Source organism: Salvelinus alpinus, chromosome 24, assembly GCF_045679555.1.
Source record: "Salvelinus alpinus chromosome 24, SLU_Salpinus.1, whole genome shotgun sequence".
Classification (NCBI taxonomy): domain Eukaryota; kingdom Metazoa; phylum Chordata; class Actinopteri; order Salmoniformes; family Salmonidae; genus Salvelinus; species Salvelinus alpinus.
Genome location: NC_092109.1, coordinates 25,150,874 through 25,172,085, shown reverse-complemented (window position 1 = coordinate 25,172,085; position 21,212 = coordinate 25,150,874). Strand labels below are relative to the sequence as shown.

The following is a 21,212-nucleotide window of genomic DNA, read 5'->3' as shown; positions in this document are numbered from 1 at the left end:
TTCCTCCCTCCCCCATATCTCTCTCTCTTGCACCCATCCATGCCAGTCAACACTTGGGATGCATGACATTGATGAAAACACAGGTTGTTGAGACGGTAAACGACTTCAAACACGTGTTTGAATCTATCCTGTCCCTCTGAAGTGAAAAGGCTGTACGCTGGACATGTGAGGGTGGAATACTAAACCACGGCATGGGAGAATAGAGCTCATCAATCATGAGTGGCATGCATTTTCCTGCAGTCGAATGCAGCCAAACGGCATTAGAGTCTATGCAGCAGCAGCAGCAGCAGCAACAGTAGCAGTACTGCCATAGAGCAGGAGCCTGGCTAAGGCTAAAGATAGATAGATAATTAACTAAACATGATGTGTGCTCGAAGAAGCATGGGAAAAGAGTAAAAAAGAAAATAAGATATGAGACCTCGAAGAATAGCCTAGCATGAGCCATATCCTGCACAAGTAGTCAAGCAGAGACACACATTTAAGCACAGGAAGAAGGTATATGAACTGTGAAACTGTGTCGTACTCCATAAGCAGGAAAGCATGAATTAAACTATAAACACTACATGACCAAAAGTATTCGTCGAACATCTCATTCCAAAATCATGGGCATTAATATGGACTTGGTCCCCCCTTTGCTGCTATATCAGCCTTCACTCTTCTGGGAAGGTTTTCCACTAGATGTTGCTGCGGGGACCTGCTTCCATTCAGCCACAATAGCTTTCTTGAGGTCGGGCACTGATGTTAGGCGATTAGGCCTGGCTCGCAGTCTGCGTTCGAATTCATCCCAAAGGTGTTCGATAGGGTTGAGATCAGGGCTCTGTGCAGGCCAGTCAAGTTCTTCCACACCGATCTCGACAAACCATTTATTTGTATTTTAATTGATTTCCCCCCCACTTTTTCCCCCCAATTTCAATGTTGTCAGGAGGCAAAGGTCAAGGCATGCCCAGTCCGCCACAAGAAGTCACTAAAGTGCGTTTAACCAAGTAAAGCCCCCCCCCCCGGCCAAACCCTCCCCTAACTCATACGACGCTGGGCCAATTGTGCGCTATGGGATTCCCGATCACGGCCGGTTGTGATATAGCCCGGGATTAAACCCGGGTCTGTAGTGACGCTTCAGCACTGCGATGCAGTGCTTTAGACCGCTGCACCACTCGGGAGGCCCCTCGACAAACCATTTCTGTATGGACCTCGCTTTGTGCACGGGGGCATTGTCATGCTGAAACAGGAAAGGGCCTTCCGCAAATGGTAGCCACATAGTTGGAAGTACAGAATCGTCTAGAATGTAAGTGTGTGCTGTAGCATTAAGATTTCCCTTCACTGGGACTAAAGGGCCTGAACCATGAAAAACAGCCCCAGACTATTATTCCTCCTCCACCAAACTTTACAGTTGGTACTATGCATTGGGGAAGGTAGCGTTGTCCTGATATCCGCCAAACCCAGATTCATCTGTCGGACTGCCATATGGTGAAGCGTGATTCATCACTCCAGAGAACACGTTTCCACTGCTCCAGAGTCCAATGGCAGCGAGCTTTACACCACTCCAGCCGACGCTTGGCAATGCGCATGGTGATCTTAGGCCTGTGTGCGGCTGCTCGCCCATGGATTCCCATTTCATGAAGCTCCTGGTGAACAGTTCTTGTGCTGATGTTGCTTCCAGAGTCAGTTTGGAACTCGGTAGTGAGTGTTGTAACCGAAGAGAGATGATTTTTACGTGCTATGCGCTTTAGCACTCAGTGGTCCTGTTCTGTGAGCTTGCGTGGCCTACCACTTCACGGCTGAGCCGTTGTTGCTCCTAGACGTTTTCACTTCACAATAACAGCACCTACAGTTGACCGCTGCTCTAGCAGGGCAGAAATTTGACAAACTGACTTGTTGGAAAGGTGGCATCCTATGAAGGTGCCACGTTGAAAGTCACTGAGCTCTTCAGTAAGGCAATTCTACTGCCACTGTTTGTTTATGGAGATTGCATGGCTGTGTGCTTGATTTTATATACCTGTCAGCAACAGGTGTTGCTGAAATAGCCAAATCCACTAATTTGAATCCACACTTTTGAATATATAGTGCATTCCTCAAAAGTGAATCTATGAGTAGTAGTGTGTCACATCATGATATATTCAGCACAGCTTGCCTCAATAAGTTACAGACATACTAATTGACCCGGTCTTAATTAGGTAAAAGGATTTGATAGGATACTTAATCTCTGTTGTTTCCACTTTTGCCTTGCAGTTTGGTCCAGCCACAGAGGAAAACAGGCCAATCTGCTGGACTTTGCTCTACAGACCTCTGATCTCCCTAAAAAAATGTGGCAGTGATCACAGGATGGACAGCCGTCTGTGGAGAGCTGTCTTGCGTGTCTGTGTGGACCCAGCCCTGCCAATCCATCTTCTAGTCTGGATGGCTGCCGATTTCTCGGCCTGCCTAACTGCCTTACCTGTCTGTGTGTCAAGTTCCTTACCATCTATGTATCCTGCCCTGCAAGCTTACCTGCTTTCACCTGTCTTGCTGCCAGCCTACTGTTCTACCTGTCTCTCTGCCTATCTCGCTGCCTACCTGCCAGCCTACCTCTGCCAGTATCTCCAGCTGTCTATATGCCTACCTGCCAGCTTGCCTGTCTGCCTGTCTGTTGTGCCTGCCTCCCAGCTCTCCAGGCTGCTGTGCCTCCAGCACAGGATGCCTCTAATGGCACCGTCAGCCACAATAACCTGACAAGGTTATTTTTGTCCCGAGGAGAAAAAGGTCTGCACTACAATCGCAAGCATCAGATACGTAACTGCAACAAAAATTATAACACATGCAAGAAACGCATACATTAATTGACACAGCGACCATTAACATAAAGTATCTGAAAACACACATAGCATTTTATAAATACTGAAATACAAGTAAACCTATATGCTACAATTCTCTATGCCGCAGTAGGAATAAACTAATTCAGGACACACACATACCCTAGGGTTGGATATACATTACTAGAGAATAGTGGCCCATCATGTTATAAAATATCTGTAGAGGCTTAAGTTAAATAAGTATAAGTATATTTTAAAAGGAAAAAAAGGAGAAAAGGCCAGAGAATAAGAGAATAAGAACGGAAGATGTAGAGATAATAACATGAGCAGGACAAGGAGAGAAAGAAAGAAGGAGAGATAGCAAGGTAGCGAGTATAAATTCAGAGTGCCAAGTAAGAGAGCAGTCTTTGCTTCCTTTCCAGGTAATGTGATTGCTATATTGGTGATCTAACACCCTCATTAAGAACGGATCAAACAGCGCTGCGAAAGGCGACGGCACAGAACCGCAGTGTGTAAGAGACAGGATTAGGAGGATGAGAGAGTTGTTCTCTCACTAGCGGTGAATGTTTGAAGTCCCACACATGCCTAATTGTCGACCGAAGACACTAGCATCTATACGTTTTTCTATAATATTTTTGCCCCCGGCAAGCCTCAGAGTGTTTGAGGTGTATTTGCTTTCAAGCAATTCACAATCTGACTTTATGACCCTGATATTGATAAGTAATAAATATAAATTTACCTCAGGGAAGACCCTGATGTCATTAGAAAAATGTATCATTATACTTTAATGTGAAGTTTTTGTATCCTTTTAGCAGACACTGTTTTGCTTGTCACATTTTTAGGCCTGAATAAATATGAGAGTTGCCAAAAGGAGAAGGGGAAAATAACCTGAAATTGCAGTGGAATATTAATGTATCTTTTAACTTTGTACTTTCTGAAGAACCATTTTGAGCAATTACCTTCCATGTAAGGCTAACATTTTGCGGAACAAAGTATTTAAAAAAGCATATGAGTGGGCCAACTCATCAAAGCCACAAAATCCACAGACAGACAGACAGACAGACAGACAGACAGACAGACAGACAGACAGACAGACAGACAGACAGACAGACAGACAGACAGACAGACAGACAGACAGACAGACAGACAGACAGACAGACAGACAGACAGACAGACAGACAGACAGACAGACAGACAGACAGACAGACAGACAGACAGACAGACAGACAGACAGACAGACAGACAGACAGACAGACAGACAGACAGACAGACAGACAGACTGTTTTCAAAGGCAAGCATCAGAATACAAAAAGACACTTAGCATTATCAAAGCTTAACAGTCACATTGAACACAGAGAACACTGATCTTAGACCAGTTTATTCAGATCCGTATTTGAGGCCATATGCAAGTTATCTGAGAGAAACAACACATTATATATAATACAATCCTAAAAATAAACCAAACTTTTTCAGATGGTGCAACTTAGAGGACAGAACAGACCGTAGGAGTTCATGGAAACTTTTAAATTACAATGAAATGTATGCTTAGTTTATCTCTGTTGAGACTCTGCCATGTTGTCAAAAAATAACTGGACATTTGTTTATTTTAATTTTAAACATTCCCAAGTAGTGGCACTCCTTATGGGAGTTTCAGACACTGCATCTTTGCAGTAGTACATGTACCACAGTGTGGTGTGTGTGGTGTGTGTTGTTTGTCTATTTTGTTTAGAGGACAAGTTGCTGTAAATGGAAATGTTGCAGTCCTACATCATACTTTGGACATCGTTAGTGACTCATACTATAGAGCAGCTAGCTAATCATTTTATAATAAGGTTAGCATTTTATAGTAAGGTTAAAATGCTTTCTGACGTTTCAGAGCTGGGTTGGTCCCTTTTTTGTTTTCACTATAATGTGTGTGTGTGTGTGTGTTTGTTTGTGGGGAGGGGTTTGAGGTGTGTGTGTGTGTGTGTGTGTGTGTGTGTGTGTGTGTGTGTGTGTGTGTGTGTGTGTGTGTGTGTGTGTGTGTGTGTGTGTGTGTGTGTGTGTGTGTGTGTGTGTGTGTGTGTGTGTGTGTGTGTGTGTGTGTGTGTGTGTGTGTGTGTGTGTGTGTGTGTGTGTGTGTGTGTGTGTGTGTGTGTGTGTGTGTGTGTGTGTGCGTGTGTGCGTGTGTCCAATTTGTAAGTCGCTCTGGATAAGAGCGTCTGCTAAATGACTTAAATGTAATGTAATGTGTGTGGACGTGTTTAACTATTCTTGTGGGGACCAGAAGTCCCTACAAGAATAGTAAATGAACAAAAAGTTGACCAGCTGGGGACATTTTGTTAGTCCCCACAAGGTCAAATGCTATTTCTAGGGGGTTAAGGGTTAAGGTTAGAATTAGTGTTATGGTTAGAATTAAGTTAAATATTAAGGTTAGGAGCTAGGGTTAGTTGTAGGGGTTAGGGTTAGGCGCTAGGGTTAGGTTTAGGGTTAGGATAAAGTGTAGGTTTTTGGGTTAGGGTTAGGGTTAGGGTTAGGGTAAGAGTACGGGTTAGGATTAGGGTTAGGTTTAGGGTTAGGGGTTAGGGAAAATAGGATTTTGAATGGGACTGAATTGTATGTCCCCACAAGGTTAGCTGTACAAGACTGTGTGTGTGTGTGTGTGTGTGTGTGTGTGTGTGTGTGTGTGTGTGTGTGTGTGTGTGTGTGTGTGTGTGTGTGTGTGTGTGTGTGTGTGTGTGTGTGTGTGTGTGTGTGTGTGTGTGTGTGTGTGTGGCTGTGAGGCCGTGTGTGGCTGTGAGGCCGTGTGTGGCTGTGAGGCCGTGTGTGGCTGTGAGGCCGTGGCCATGTCTGAAACCTGCACTTGCGTTCTAAATAGTAGGCATGTGGGGTTTGTGAAAATAGAACGTCTTGTAGTATGTGACATTTAGAAAATGTTGTATGCTTTAATTGCCAGGATGTTATACTCATTTTGGCTTTCATCTACTAGAATTTGCTGCTCACTATTGAGGAAGAGAATCGTCTTTCTAGACCCAAGCGTGTTTGACAACAGCTGATAATCACATAAGGTGACATGCTGTACCAAAATGAACCAATGGCTGGAATAAACGCAACTTGTGCATTAGATGACTCATTATTAGTGTAGATGAGCCTCGTACAGTATGCTGAGATGTGTTGCTCACTGCATTTGTTAAACCAAACAGTGCCTTTTAAAAAGTATTAGCACACAGTATGTCGTTTTAGTAAGTAGTAGGCAAGACTACGGACACGGCCTGTGTGAGTGTGTGTAACTTACACCTGTAATTATGAATGTAAGATGAAGAAAAAGAGGCAAAGATGGAAATACATTGTGAGTCATTGCTATATCAGGAATAAGATGAAGTCATCAATGGAGTTTGAACCTCTTTGCTGTCACAACAGTGACCATTAGCATCCCGAACATGTGTCCAGGGACGAATCTGAACAAAGTGGCTCATCAAAAACAGACCCGAGATAAGGTAAACACACACAAAACAATGCCTTTGCCATTTTGGAGAAAAAACCTAAATAAGAAATTGAAACTACCTCTCAGAATTCATGGAAAAAAGCTATCACTTATCACAAAAAGCCAGCAGCACACTTTGAGCTAGTGATATTATTTAGGATCGTAAATGTAATTGGTTCTACTTATTTGCGTTTCATCAAAATTTTACATCAAACAATGTTTTCCTCTCAACAGAGACAAGGGTGTAAGTGAATACCGAAACTCTTCTTTGAACACAATGAAAACTACTCAAGGAATTCCCAAAGCGATCCCAAAGCGACGCATAACTGCTACCCGTCACAACACACCATTCCTAACCTCTAAAAAATAGATACAGTCAATCCAAGAGGGGAGATACTAAAGTAAAAGCCACATATGTTAATATCTATCAAAAGCAGTGTAAGAATTTACCTCAGGTAGCCTCGCTGTGGAAGAGATTTGTTTAGGAGGGGTGGCGGATGGTGTGGTTCATACCTCGCATTCCCTGGAGCCTGAGATGGTGCAGGTGCAGGAGCCAGTCCCGTTGACAAGCACGTCCATGGCCTCCGAATTGGTGGGCTTGTAGTCCACATAATACTCCTGCAGTGGGGAGCTCAGCGTGTGCTCTGTCTCTCTGGCTTTTTTCCGCCGTTTGCGAGCCGCGGCAGAGTGCTCCTGCAGCTGCTTGACGCTGCTGGGATAGCGCTTCCACGACACGTAGATCACCAACAGGATCATCGCCACAGACAAAAACAGGGCAACGCTCCCCGCCACAATCTTGTGAAAGGACACAGGCTCAAACTCATGCTCAGGTGGTGGTTCCATGGGCGGGGTGACAGCTGAAGATGTAGGGCCACCTCTGGATTCCTCTCCCCTCTTCCCAGCTCCGGTGTGGGGCGTGGGGTAGGCTGGGTGGCGTTCTGTCTGGTCTGGGCCTTTAGAGGGGGTGGGCCGGGTGCTGGCTGTGAGGGGTGTGATGGCGGTAGCCCGACACACACCGTGGGTGTCTATGGCATCCATGACCTTCTCACCTTGGGCCTCCTTGGGGGCGGCGCAGATCATGGTGGTCTCCTTGTTCCCCTTGAAGTTCCTCAGCCAGACCACCAGGGGGCAGATCACAGGGCCACAGTCCCACACATTCCCCGCCAGGCTGATGGTGGTCAGGGAGATCCAGGCCGACACGGTCTCCTGGGACACGTTGGTCAGTTTGTTGGAATCCAGATTGAGTGTTTGAAGGTTGGGCAGGCATTGGTAGACCGTAGCATCCACCTCTTGCAGATCATTGCCAGACAGGTCCAGCTTCTGCAGGGAGGTCCAGGTCCAGGTGAGGCCCTGGCTCATGGAGCGGATGCGGTTCCACTGCAGGTACAGCGCCCGCAGGTTGTAGAGGCGTGGGAAGTGGGAGAAGTTGATCTTGGAGAACTGGTTGTGCTCCAGGTGCAGCTCGGTCAGCTTCAGCAGGCCTGAAAAGGCATTGCGGGTGATGCTGCGCAGGCGGTTGTAGCCCAGGTCCAGGAACTCCAGGTTTCTGCAGTCCTGGAACAGACGCACGGGGATGCTCTTCAAGGAGTTGGAGCGCATGTGCAGGCTGAGGAGCTTGCGGAGGCCCTGGAACTGGCCCGGCTGCAGGGCCGCCAGTTTGTTGTAAGACAGATCCAGATTGCGGAGGTTGGGTATAGGGTGGAAAGTGGTGTTGTGGAGCATTGTGATCTTGTTGGAACTCAGGATCAGCTCCTTGAGCCTCCGAACGCCTTGGAAAGCCAGTACATCCACAGAGGCAATGTAGTTGTGGTCCAAGTAGAGCCAGATGAGCTGGTTGAGGCCCACAAACTGTCCGGCTCTGAGACTGGCCAGACTGTTGTAACGTAAGGACAGGCCTTGGCAGCCCCCTGAGAGGTTCTTGGGGACATCACGAAAGGCGCTTGACTCACAGTAGACGATTTTCCCATCGCAGCGACAGCTTTTGGGGCATGGGCGCTCGCTGAGGGACGGAGATGCAGCCAGCCACACCTGCATGAGCAGCGGTACCATCAGCCAGCGGCGCCGCATAGCAGAGCCTGCAGAGAGGGACAGATTGAGAGAGAGAGAGAATATCACTTTTTACTGAACGCATCTAACAACAACCCATCTGTCACGTTAAATGTGGGTGGCAATGATGGTCCATGTTATTATCAACCATGTGGGTCAATTATTCCTCAGCACCCAAGACTACCACTATCTGCTTACTGTTCAGATATAATGTATTCAACAGGTGAAGAAAATGGTGGTTTTAATTTGGTTTTAACTGCAACCTGTCTCTGTCTGAATTTAGTCTTCCCACAAGCCGCCACAGTGCTTAAGGCAAACAAAAGAAGTCGTAAAAGCAAGCCGGCTCCCAGCAAATTAACATTCAGGAGCTGGCGGTTGTGTTTACAAATCTGGAGGAGTATCAATTTAGAATTTAGCCACTTCACATTGAACCATAACAGAATAGTTAAGGTGTCTGAGTAAATCATGGTGTTCACTTCCACCAAGTTCAATAAAGAGTCAGCTCTCTAAAAACTCTATGGAGTTAAACAATTCTGCTGTGCACAAGCAACATATATAAATGTTCTGTAAGTGCCAAAATAATAGAAACACTTGAGGGATATGAGGGATACAAAGTGTATTGAAAGCAGGTGCTTCCACACAGGTGTGGTTCCTGAGATAATTACGCAATTAACATCCCACCATGATTAGGGTCATGTAAAAAAATAAAAGTCAAATACTTCAGCCACCCAAGTCATAGATTGTTCTCTCTGCTACTGCGGTACCGGAACGCCAAGTCTGGGAACAAAAGGCTCCTGAACAGCTTATACTACCAAGCAATAAGACTGCTGAACAGTTAATCAAATGGCCACCCGGACTATTTACATTGACCCCCTCTTAATTTGCACTGACCCACTTGCACTGGATCTATGCACACTCACTGGACTCTACCCATACACTCACACACACACACACACCACACTGATACTCCAATACACACACACACACTACATACTCTCACACACATGCATATTGACGCCCCACACACTCACACTGACACACTTCCACACTCTTTAACACTCTTCATATTATTATATATCCTGAATGACTAGTCACTTTTACCCCTACCTACAGTACATGTACTCTATATATTACCTCAACTATCTCGTACCCCTGCACATTGACTCAGTACTCAGTACTCAGTACCGGTACTCCTTGTATAACGCTGTCTAAGGGCCACTCCAGAAAAGGGCTCGTAAGTAAGCATTACAAAGTAAAGTCTATACCTGTTGTTTTTGGCGCATGTGACAAATAACGTTTTATTTTATGTATAAAAATGCTGGGCAGGCCATTATTTTGGCTACCATGGCTACGCCCCCATAGGATGGCAATGCCCCCATCCACAGGGCACAATTGGTCACTGAATGGTTTGAGCATTAAAATGATGTAAACCATATGCCATGGCCGTCTCAGTCATCAGATCTCAACCCAACTGAACACTTATGGGAGATTCTGGAGTGGCCCTTAGACAGCGTTGTCCACCACCATCAACAAAACACCAAAATGATGGAATTTCTCATGGAAAAATGGTGTCGCATCCCTCTGATATAGTTCCAGACACTTGTAGAATCTATGCCAAAGTGCATTGAAGCTGTTCTGGCTCGTGTTGGCCGAATGCCCTATTAAGACACTTTATGTTGGTAGTTACCTGTACATGTACATGTACACTAACACTGTACACTAACCATTTGAATATAAGGACAGACAAAAACATTAATCTGATCATGCTGTGCTGTGTCCTTAGATATAATGTTACTGCTACTTGGGACTAGAAATGATATAGAAGAAATACTGCAGATGCAGACTATTGAACCACTGATGGTGATAATGAGAATCGGTCAGTATACTGTAGCCAGGTTTGATATCCCACTGGGCCTAGACGTCAATTCAATGTCTATTCCATGTTGGTTCAACGTAATTTCATTGAAATGACATGGAAACAACGTTGATTCAACCAGTGTGTGCCCAGTGCAATCGGTCTTTGTCCGTAGGTGAGAGTGAGCTGTTTCCATTAAAAGCACTCCCCTTACAGAGTCACTAACGATCTGTCATTAAGATGCATTGATTTCCTCTTGAGGAGTGCATCCACTGGTTGTGTGCTCTTTTCTCTGGGCTAAACCCCTGTAATACCTGGTTAACATCCTTTAATCAAAAGGTAGGATGAATGTGTGGTTTAATACAGCCCATAGTTGTGTTTAATTGGTTATCACATGTATGTCATAGGCAGGTTGGCGACAGATTTTCATGCGAATATTTAAAAAACATCAGCATAAAGAAAATATGCGTATTTTCCCACCTGTAGTGTTTCCACCAAACAGACTTGTTTAGGAGAGAAATCTGTGCGTGCTGACATAGTGCACACAAAATGTACTTTTCAGCTTAAGTTTTCAGGTACCTAATAAAAATCTAAAGTTCAACGCATGTCCATTGCATTTTTAACTCGATAGTTTTGTCACAAAAACTGTTGTGTTAGAAGTTGCCTAGTTAAATAAAAAATTATAAAATAGCAAATATACCTACTCTGGTCTTGACACGTGTGCTCTAGACAACAGCTCACAGATACAGTGCAAGTAGGCTGTGTGGATAGGATAGTCTACATGATGAAATTATTATGGATAAGAGTGAGAATATTAAGCATCAATCATCATGTAACCAGAATAATATCTTTACGATATATTTATTGTAAAGGAGCATCAAGCTCATCACCATGCACGTTCACCACCTTGTGAAGTTCATCATAATTTATTTCATCTGTAGCCTAATAAACTGCATGGCTTCCCCAGTCGTAGTAGGAGGACCACACACCATATCATCACTTGACTCCAAGTTTACTTCAATATAATGGTTATTATATCAATATTTGCACATAAAGGCATTTCCACCGCCATTTCTTGCATAATTGTTTTTATTGACACAAAAATATCCCACCATGTCGAAATAACAAATTACAGAGTATATCAGCATTTATCAAACTGTACCGAAATAATAAATTACAGAGTATATCAGCATTTATCAAACTGTACCGAAAGTTTCCATTACAGCTGTTATTTTTTTACACGGTATGACTTTACTCACATAAAAACCGTGGATGGAAACGTGGTTAGTGTGACACTCCAATCATCCTAGATGTTCCTCTATGATGGGAAATGTGACAGTGATGGTGTCTGCATGCTAACGTTTCAGATGTGTTGCAAAACTGAACAAATTATGAACCCAGAGTATCAGTGAGATATAATAAAATACCTTTGACGGTACTTGAGGCTTAAAGCTAAAATTCTTAGTTGAAAGAATAACAAAAGCAATCACCCCTCTTTTGTAAACAGCTGAGAAACGGGCCTGGAAAAATCCATGATATCAAATGTATAGTTTTAACCATGTTTTGAGCCTACAGTGTTTGTTTCCATTTTTTTTTTTATTACAAACACTGGAGTCAAACAAGCTTATATTTTGGGTTCTGATGAGGTAAGACAGTTGAACTAAGCTTATGAGGCACAAATAATTTATTTACTCTTCAAGAATCCATAGGCATATAGTATTAATGTACAGTATACAGATACCCAGCTTAAAACCCCAAAGAGCAAGCATCCTTCTTCCTTGATGAAAATCTGCTCCAGAGTGCTCAGACTGTGGCGAAGGTTCACCTTCCAACAGGACAATGACCCTAAGCACACAGCCAAGACAACGGGACAAGTCTCTGAATGTCCTTGAGTGGCCCAGCCAGAGCCCGGACTTGAACCCGATCGAACATCTCTGGAGAGACCTGCAGCAACGCTCCACATCCAACCTAACAGATATTGAGAGGATCTGCAGAGAAGAATGGGAGAAACTCCCCAAATACAGGTGTGCCAAGCTAGTAGCATCATACCCAAGAAGACGCGAGGCTGTAATCGCTGCCAAAGTAATGAGTAACGGGTCTGAATACTTATGTAAATGTGATATTTAAAAAATAACATTTTTTATGAATTTGCTAAAAAAATATTTTAAAAAATATAAAAAATATTTTTACAAATGTTGCTTTGGCATTATGGGGTATTGTGTGTAGATTGATACAAAACTGTTTGTTAGAATAAGGCTGTAGTGTAACAAAATGTGGAAAAAGGATCTGAATACTTTCCCAATGCACTGTAAGCACTTTGTGACAACTGCTGATGTAAAAAGGGCTTTATAAAATACATGTTATTGATTGATTCTCTCTCTCTCTGTTTGTTTATTTGTTTGTTTGTTTGTTTGTTTGTGTGTGTGTGTATGTGTGTGAACCTTGGGATTCTAAAGATAATGTATGACAGCTTTTGATTGAACCAGGTCCTCCATCAATTCTTTTGTTTTCTTTAGTTAGTCTTTAGTTAGTCTTTAGTTAGTCTCTAGTCTAGTAGATAAATTACTAACAAGAAAATGCTGATCAAAAGCTTAACACATGATTTCTCTATCTGCAGTGTTTTTTTACTCATGTCAAATTTGTTAAAATATCAGTACAACAGAACAACAAAAAATGTATATTCCTGTGTTTCAAAAACAAACAAAGTTTTGTATTTTTTTTACTCTAATTAGGCAATTCAACATTATAGAACACAACATTGTTTATTTACTGTAAAGAAAATGTCATTGCATGTTTTTCCATGTCTTTCATGTGATATATTGTGGGCAGCTTAAATGAATTGTGTGTTCATCAGATTTAGTGTACATTTACACATCCTCCTAAGAGATGTGTAGCTTTATTAACATAGCTTGTGAGATACATACTTTAGCTTGAGCCTTCTTCATTCGGCACCTTTATGCCCTGACTGACACTATGTGTGGTTTAATGAGCACTCTGTGCACTAATGATTCACTAAGCCATCTTCCTCTCCTCATATCCTCTTATCTTATTCGGAGAGGAACATAGGTCGCCTTCAGAGGTGTCACTCATGAGCTGTGTGTAGCGAGAACCACCTCTCTACCATACTTCCCTTATCATTACCATTTGGTTACCATATCAGCCGATTAACTATATATCACCTCTTCATTCCTAACACTCTCCCATTACCACTTCAGTTGTTATTTTTTCCCCTTGAACTGCATAGCCATAATCATCCATGTTCCAATCATTGGTTTGTTCCCCATATCCTTGGTACACCTTTGCTTTTTATTGTGATTGCCATGCTAGGATTAACTGTATAAGTCAATTTACTACTTATCCCCTTATAATAACAGAATCTCTCTGCTTCCGCTACTCCTACTACCAATACTACTACCACTACTACTAAGACTACTACAATACAACTACGATGGCAGGGATATGGATCCTTTTGTTTTTAAACTTTAACAAAGAATGAGAGGAAGAGCACACAGCTGACCTACTGTCAAGATAAATAAATCATAGCCTGGCAAATATGCACTACGCTATGATCTTTGAACACCCAAGTGGCTCATTGTTGTGTTTTTTTGCCATTAACAAAACTGCTATCAGGCGCAGCCATGCCCACATTGTGTCTGGACACGAGCCTAACGCTTAGGGAAGGACGTCCCCTCAGACCAGCCTAAGCCATCCTATTAGTCTCCAATTAACATTGAGATGAGTACTAGCCAGCCAAAGCAGTCCCATTTCCCTGGTGCTTGGGAACCAGCGCTTCCTGTCCTGTGTGTATTGCCCCAATGTTCTGAGGATACGCAGATGTCTTTGTGTAATCACAGAAATGCAGAGCAGATACATTGGCTATTTGCAGTTACTGAAGTAGGTGGTCTACAGTACAAACAAGGGCAACTGGATGAAGAGAAAGTTTGTGGTGGATTCTCCTCAATACACCAGTATCCAAATGTGCGTGCACGCACACAGAGACGTGTGTTAGTGTAGAGTTGTTTTGTCCTTGTGTCTGTTTTCTGATTTCCCCTGGCGGGAAGGGTTCCGTCAGGGTGGAGTGACTGAGAATAACCAATCAACCCCCAGCACTCACAACACTATTGATGACTCTGTCACATCCTCTCTCAGAGCCACCCCTGCCCTGCTGCCCTCTCCGGGGGCCTCATTTATCAACCATGCGTACATTTCATACTAAATTCTGGCGTACGTGGAGGTTCTAGGATTTGTGTGCGCAAAAAATTATTGTTATTATCAAACTGTCACATGCAACATACAGGCATGTTTTCATTGATAAATCAGAGCCATATTATATGTGCGGTCGTAAAACGAGCGCCACAACCTCGACTGGAAAACGCCCTCCATTCACCTTTTTTGTTAATAAATAAAAAATGTATTTGCTGTATGATTTGGAGATGTGGAACTGGGCCATGAAAGTTCCCTCCAAAAAATCAATGGCAAATTTGATTTCTGTAGAGGTGTGGGCAGAACGTTGTTGTGACTTATCCAAATAAAAAATGCATGCTGCTTAGCGAGTTCCAAACAGTAGCTGTGTATTCTACAAATTTGATTGTCCTTTCAAACAAATTAAAAGTAAATGCAACAACCCACAACTCTATGCGAAAGACAAATTGTTATTCAACATTTTGTTTATCAATACATGATTGGGTTTTTCTATACTGCCTTTGTAGCCTACAGGCTCTGAAATGAAATAGACTTTGATGTCGTGCTCCTAAACCTATCGCACAGCAAAACAGTAGCCAACCCATACTGTCACATACTGTCAATTTACTGTTCTATTTACACTGAACAAAAATATTAAGGCAACATGTAAAGTGTTGGTCCCATGTTTCATGAGCTGAAATAAAAGATGTTCCATATGCACAAATGGCTTATTTCTCTCATATTTTGCGCACAAATTTGAATACATCCCTGAGAGTGAGCATTTCTCCTTTACCAAATTTTGGTCTCAAGTTTTGAGGGAGCTTTCAATTGGCATACTGACTGCAGGAATGTCCTCCAGAGCAGTTGCTAGAGAATTTAATGTTCACTTCTCTACCATAAGCCACCTCCAACGTTGTTTTAGAGAATGTGGCAGTACGTCCAACCAGCCTTACAGCCGCAGACCACGTGTAACCAGCCCAGGACCTCCTGTGGGATCGTATGAGACCAACCACCCAGACAGCATTTGAAAATGTGGGTTTGCACAACCGAATCATTTCTGCACTAAACTGTCAGAAACCATTTCAAGGAAGCTCATCTACATGCTCATCGTCCTCATCAGGGTTTTGACCTGACTGCAGTTTGGCGTCGTAACCAACTTCAGTGGGCAAATGCTCACCTTCGATCATCTGAGACCAGCCAGAGGGACAGCGGATGAAAATGTGGGTTTGCACAACCTAATAATTTCTGCACAAACTGTCAGAAACTGTCTCAGAGAATCTCCTCTGCATGCTTGTTGTCCTCACCAGGGTCTTGACCTGACCATCGTAACCAACTTCAGTCGGCAAATACTCACCTTCGATGGCCACTGGCACGCTGGAGGAGTGTCCTCTTCACAAATGAATTCCGGTTTCAACTTTACTGGGCAGATGGCAGACAGCATGTATGGCGTCGTGTGGGCGATCGGTTTGCTGTCATCGCTGTGAACAGAGTACCCCACGGGTTATGGTATGGGTAGGCATAAGCTATGGACAACGAACATAATTGCATTTTATTGATGGCAATTTGAATGGACAGAGATACCATGACGAGATCCTGAGAGCCATTATCGTGCCATTCATCTGCCGATATCACCTCATGTTTCAGTATGATAATGCATGTCACAAGGATCTATACACAATTCCTGGAAGCTGAACATTTCCCAGTTCTTCCACTGCAAACTCACCACACATGCCACCCATTGAGCATGTTTGGGATGCTCTGGATCAACATGTATGACAGCGTGTTCCAGTTCCCGTCAATATCCAGCAACTTCACACAGCCACTGAAGAGGAGTGGGACAACATTCCACAGGCCACAATCAACAGCCTGATCAACTCATTGTGAAGGAGATGTGTCGCGCTGCATTAGGCAAATGATGGTCACACCAGATACTGACTGGTTTTCTGATCTACGCCCCTACCTTTTTTTTAAGGTGTCTGTGACCGACAGATGCATATCTGTATTCCCAGGCATGTGAAAGCCGTAGATTTAGGCCTAATGAATATATTTCAATTGACTGATTTCCTTATATGAACTGTAACTCAGTTAAATCTTTGAAATTGTAACATGTTGCATTTATATTCTCGTTCAGTGTACAGTACTTTTGAGCATGCTTTGCTATTGAATGAGCGATTGATAAATGGTAGCCTACTATTTCTGTAGTGGGAATAATTTAAACCAGTTATGTCAGAAAAGGAGAGACATGTCCTGCAATATGATTATGATTTAGGCCTATAATAAAAGTGAAATAAACACATTAGATAACATGCTGCTATGCAATCTCTTTACCCAGGGCAAATGGTTCTGTTTTATCATCAGGTCTATATCTAATGCTTTTATTAGCCTACCAATAGTATAATTCCAGTGCATCAAACACCTCCCATTTCCCCAAATGAAAAATAAGCCTATTTCTTGCAATACAGTAGATCAACCTTCTAGAAGTTGTGTGCATGCATGGTTTGAGATTTGCGTGGAGATACGCACACTTTCCATCAAGTTCAAAACCTTTGCGGGAAAACTGGCGCACACAAGTTTTAGAGTCTTTTATGTGCCCACACCCCTTTGATAAATGAGGCCCCATGGGCCTCAACCGAGCATACATACAAAATTTACCCCAAAATGTGCGTGCGCCAGTTCACACAAAAGTTGGCATTGATAAAAAATGTACTTGATGTGAGAATGTGCTCTCCACCCCATAAACTCTAGACCATACATATGCATCTGCTAGTGGTTGAAATATTGTATTGCAAGCTGGCAAGTATGTTGTGCAAATGGGGGATATGATGAAACAGCCTGGTCTCATAGACTAGACATAACATAGCAAATGTTACGTTTGGTATGGTTACATAGACAGATGGTTACTTAAGGCAAAACGAAAGTAGGGTGGTTGGTCAGGGTTGATGGGTAGGGATATATTCGGGAATGTCTAGCAACATAAAGGTTTACGAGGTCGAATCTCATCACGGACAACTTTTGCATTTTTGCTAATTAGCAACTTTTCAACTACTTACTACTTCTTAGCTATTTTGCAACTACTTAGCATGTTAGCTAACCCTTCCCCTAACCCTAAACTTAACCCTTTTAGCTAACCCTTTCCCTAACCCTAACCTTAACCCTTTTAGATAACCCTAATCTTAACCCTTTAAGCTAATCCTTCCCCTAACCCTAACACCTTAACCTAACTCCTAAACTTAACCCTAACCTCTAACCTCTAACCCTAATCCCTAGTCTAGCTAATGTTAGCCAGCTAGCTAATGTTAGCAACCTAGTTAAAATTAGTAAGATATCATAGGTTTCGCTAATTTGTATAGTATGTTTTGCAAATTTCTCAAATATTGTACGTTTTGCAAATTCGGGAACATATAATGTGAGTTGTAATTAGTAACAAATGGTGATGGGCATCCACAAATTAATACATACCATATGAAACGTGACATATCACACGAAATTGAGTTTCTCGGATTTACATACAGAATAATATGAAATGCTCTGAGACCAGGTTGGATTGAGAAGCATATTCATAGAAAACAAACAAACAAACAAACAAAAAACAGGAAACAATGCATTAAAGTACAAGTATACGAGTATTTTGCCTGTTGCCTAAGGAAGAGAGTAAAAGCACGATCAATGCAATCCATCCTGCATTGTCATTAGCAATTCCAAGTGCTCAAGCTATATCTATATAGACTAAACTCTTAGAGAAAAGGTTCTAGATATAACCAAAAAGGGTGCAATGCTTGCTTCATATATGGCACCCCTAAAGGTTCTATATAGAACTGAAATTGGTTCCATAGAAATGGAATATATATGGTACCCAAGGCTTCTATATGGAACCAATTATGGTTCAGTAAAGAACCCCTGGGTTTTTGATCAAAGCACCCTATAAAAGGGTCCTATATAGAACCTTTAGGGGTGCCATATATGAAGCAAGCAATAGAACCCTTCTATGTTCTATCCAGAATCTTTTTTTTCCTAGGAGTGAACAGGATAGTGCAAAACTAACTATTAAATAATGTGTAGTCATATTTATATGTGAGCATTTAGAATTATTATTATTGTTATTTCAGAGCAATTGTACAATTTAAAACTGAGCCCATTCATATTTCAATGGCTCTTTGATTCCAATGTTCCTTTAGGTAAACAATGTATCGATGCAGTGCAGTAGCCTACTGTAGGTCGATACATCGTGCCACCTTACAATTAATGGCACTGCATAGCCAGTGCACTTGGCCATCTGTGTAAGTTAAATAAAGGCTGTGGAGATTAGGCTATACCTCGGGCGACAATAACAGAGGTAGCAAAGACAGAGAGAAAAACACGTAGGCCTAAATGAACTGTCAACACAAACATACTGATGATTTAAATACTCAGAAACTCAAGCAACCACATGCATAGACACACGCACCGAACACACACACACACACTTGAGCGAACATGCTCACACAATTTGATGCACGATTTGCAGGCTGTTCGCGCTCCAAATTGCATTCATTAAGCCTATTGTAGATGCCAGGTCAAATAACAGAAATGCTTCCCAATCGTCTCTCAACGACCAAAGAGCAAGAGAGGACATAACAGACTGTCTTCACCGCTTATCAAAGAGCAGGTGCACACACGACTAGCCTATATGTATGATTTGATATAGCAAAGCAAAATGATGATCTCATGAGTAAAGTTTATCTGCGTAATTAATCTGCATGTTGCTTAATGTATCGACCTACAGATAAAAAAATTACAGCTTATAACAGAATAAAATACACCTTATGGATCAGCGGGGACTGTGAAGAGAAACACAGACACACGCATACACACTCACACATGATAACATACGCACTATACACACGTACATGGATTTTGTGTTGTAGTATGTAGTGGAAGAGTAGCGGCCTGAGTGCACACACTTAATCTGTTGTGAAATCAGTTGTGAAATGTAATGCAATGTTTTTAATTGTAAATAACTGCCTTAATTTCGCAGGACCCCAGGCAGAGTAGCTGCTGCTAATGGGTATCCACAATAAATACAAATACAAAACGCATATATACTCATGAAACTCAAATGATCTGTTCTCGGTTATTGTTGGACATAGGCTACTACTGACACGTTTAGATCACTAAATGAAGGAAAACACAACCATGAACGGGTTGTCGATAATTATGCAGGACCACGCTTTGTGAAGTTGACTTGCATCCAACATAAAACATGATTAGCATTCCAGTCCCAATCAATGATCTGGATTCAGTCTGCTTCTTAAAGCAGTAAAGAAGAAATAGGAGGCTCTAGACATAAGCTAATGAACGGATGCATTCGACTATAGAGCTTTTTTGTAAACGGAACAGTTATTTCAGATGCAATCACAGGCTAAGCTAGAACGGCATATTTGCGTATTTGTTATGTGTCCAATTGTTAATCTCACAAAGACATTCATCGCATGTAATACCGCAAGGAGATAGAAAAAACGAACCATATTGCAGCTCTGTGACTGTTGACTGTTTTGGGCACATCATGGCTATTCAAAACGATAAGAGTGTGCTGAATTGGTTTTATAACACTTACAAATTAACAATGCTTTGTGAAATCTCGAAATTGCAATAATACTTTTTTTTTTCTGAACATCCCAGATCATTTCGCGTTACTGGCATTGTGTGAGAGAATTTTAGGGAAAAGACGCATTAGCTTACTCTCGTTTTCCCTACATGAAGCAGATATGATACATTTACAGGCACATATAGCCTACTTACCCATATCCGCTTATCTGTCAGCTCCTGGCCACAGGTTTTAAAGCCTTCCAGCGTGCGACACCCGAGTCCGCATGACACGCGCTCTCCTCAAACGGTGTGGTTCTAATCCACGACCCCAGTCACTGCGCGCAGCCGCCGATTCCAACACGCACCTGCCCGTCGCTGACCCCGGAATTTAAGCGAGTCAGAGGGGTATCCGTGTGTCAATCCCTTAGATTCACCATGGAACATATCTCGCTATTCCCAACGACAGACGAAAATCCCGATCTAGTTTTCTATCATATCCGTGCACATAATTCCCGCGTAAAATTGTTGGGTCCAATATCAACAGCGCCACAGAGAGTAAACAATGCCACATCCAAGTCACAAATGACAATCCAAAAATAAGCATGACAGTTGAAAGATTCCAGTTGATACTTTCTCGTCACTCTCTATCCATCCATTATCTCATAAAGCGCAAACAACGATTTGCCCAAGAGGCTTTGTGAACACCAGAAGATCTCCCCAGTGAAAAGCGACATATAAATCTTGCGATGACTGACAGGGTATTCACACCTAAAGAAGCTTTACCTGATCAGAGGAAAATTCAAAGGGTCTGCTAACGGTAGTTTAACTCGGTAAACAAACCAAAATCATTCAGGATGAACATTCCCCCTTTCACCTCTATTATCTCTCCTCCTCGCTGAAACCAGATAGAACATAAGTGCAAGCGTTTGAGTAGTTAACACTTCCGCGTGTATCACGGCAACTTTTTCAGGCAGAATCGGAATGCCCTCTTCTGGTGAGAGAGTACCCCCGCATAAATATATATTTCCCTCGGCTTTCCCTCAGCATACAGTACACGTCTCTGCCGGCTGTGTATATGTTGAAAAAATATAGTCAGAGAGAAAGGGACATTCTCTGATGCTGACAATGGACACTCTCTTGCACGGTAGCAATTAGCACACTAGCCTAGATTTATGCCTAATGGAAGGCTACATGTACTTTCACCGTTTTCAATTGTTTGATTGTGCGATTTGAGATTGTGTTTTTACTGTAGCCTAATGTACGAGAGAGAAAACGCAATAGCCTAGACACCACGGAGAATAGAAACCAGGTAATA

The 21,212-nt window shown here is 42.6% G+C and overlaps 1 protein-coding gene across 2 annotated transcripts in view; it reads right to left on the bottom strand.

Moving 5' to 3' along the window:
• LOC139552383 (leucine-rich repeat transmembrane neuronal protein 4-like) overlaps positions 1-20,885 on the bottom strand; it is a 158,651-nt gene extending 137,766 nt beyond the window's left edge. Inside the window, exons 1-3 of one of the 2 annotated variants that reach the window (XM_071364097.1) lie at positions 20,111-20,885; positions 15,687-15,810; positions 6,763-8,324 (exon numbers count right to left, since the gene is read on the bottom strand). In XM_071364097.1, the coding sequence (XP_071220198.1) occupies positions 6,763-8,316 (1,554 nt within the window). In that variant the 5' untranslated portion in view covers positions 8,317-8,324; positions 15,687-15,810; positions 20,111-20,885. The remainder of the gene's footprint in view (positions 1-6,762; positions 8,325-15,686; positions 15,811-20,110) is intronic. The other variant, XM_071364096.1, reaches the window with a different exon arrangement.
• Positions 20,886-21,212: the final 327 nt, after the last annotated feature.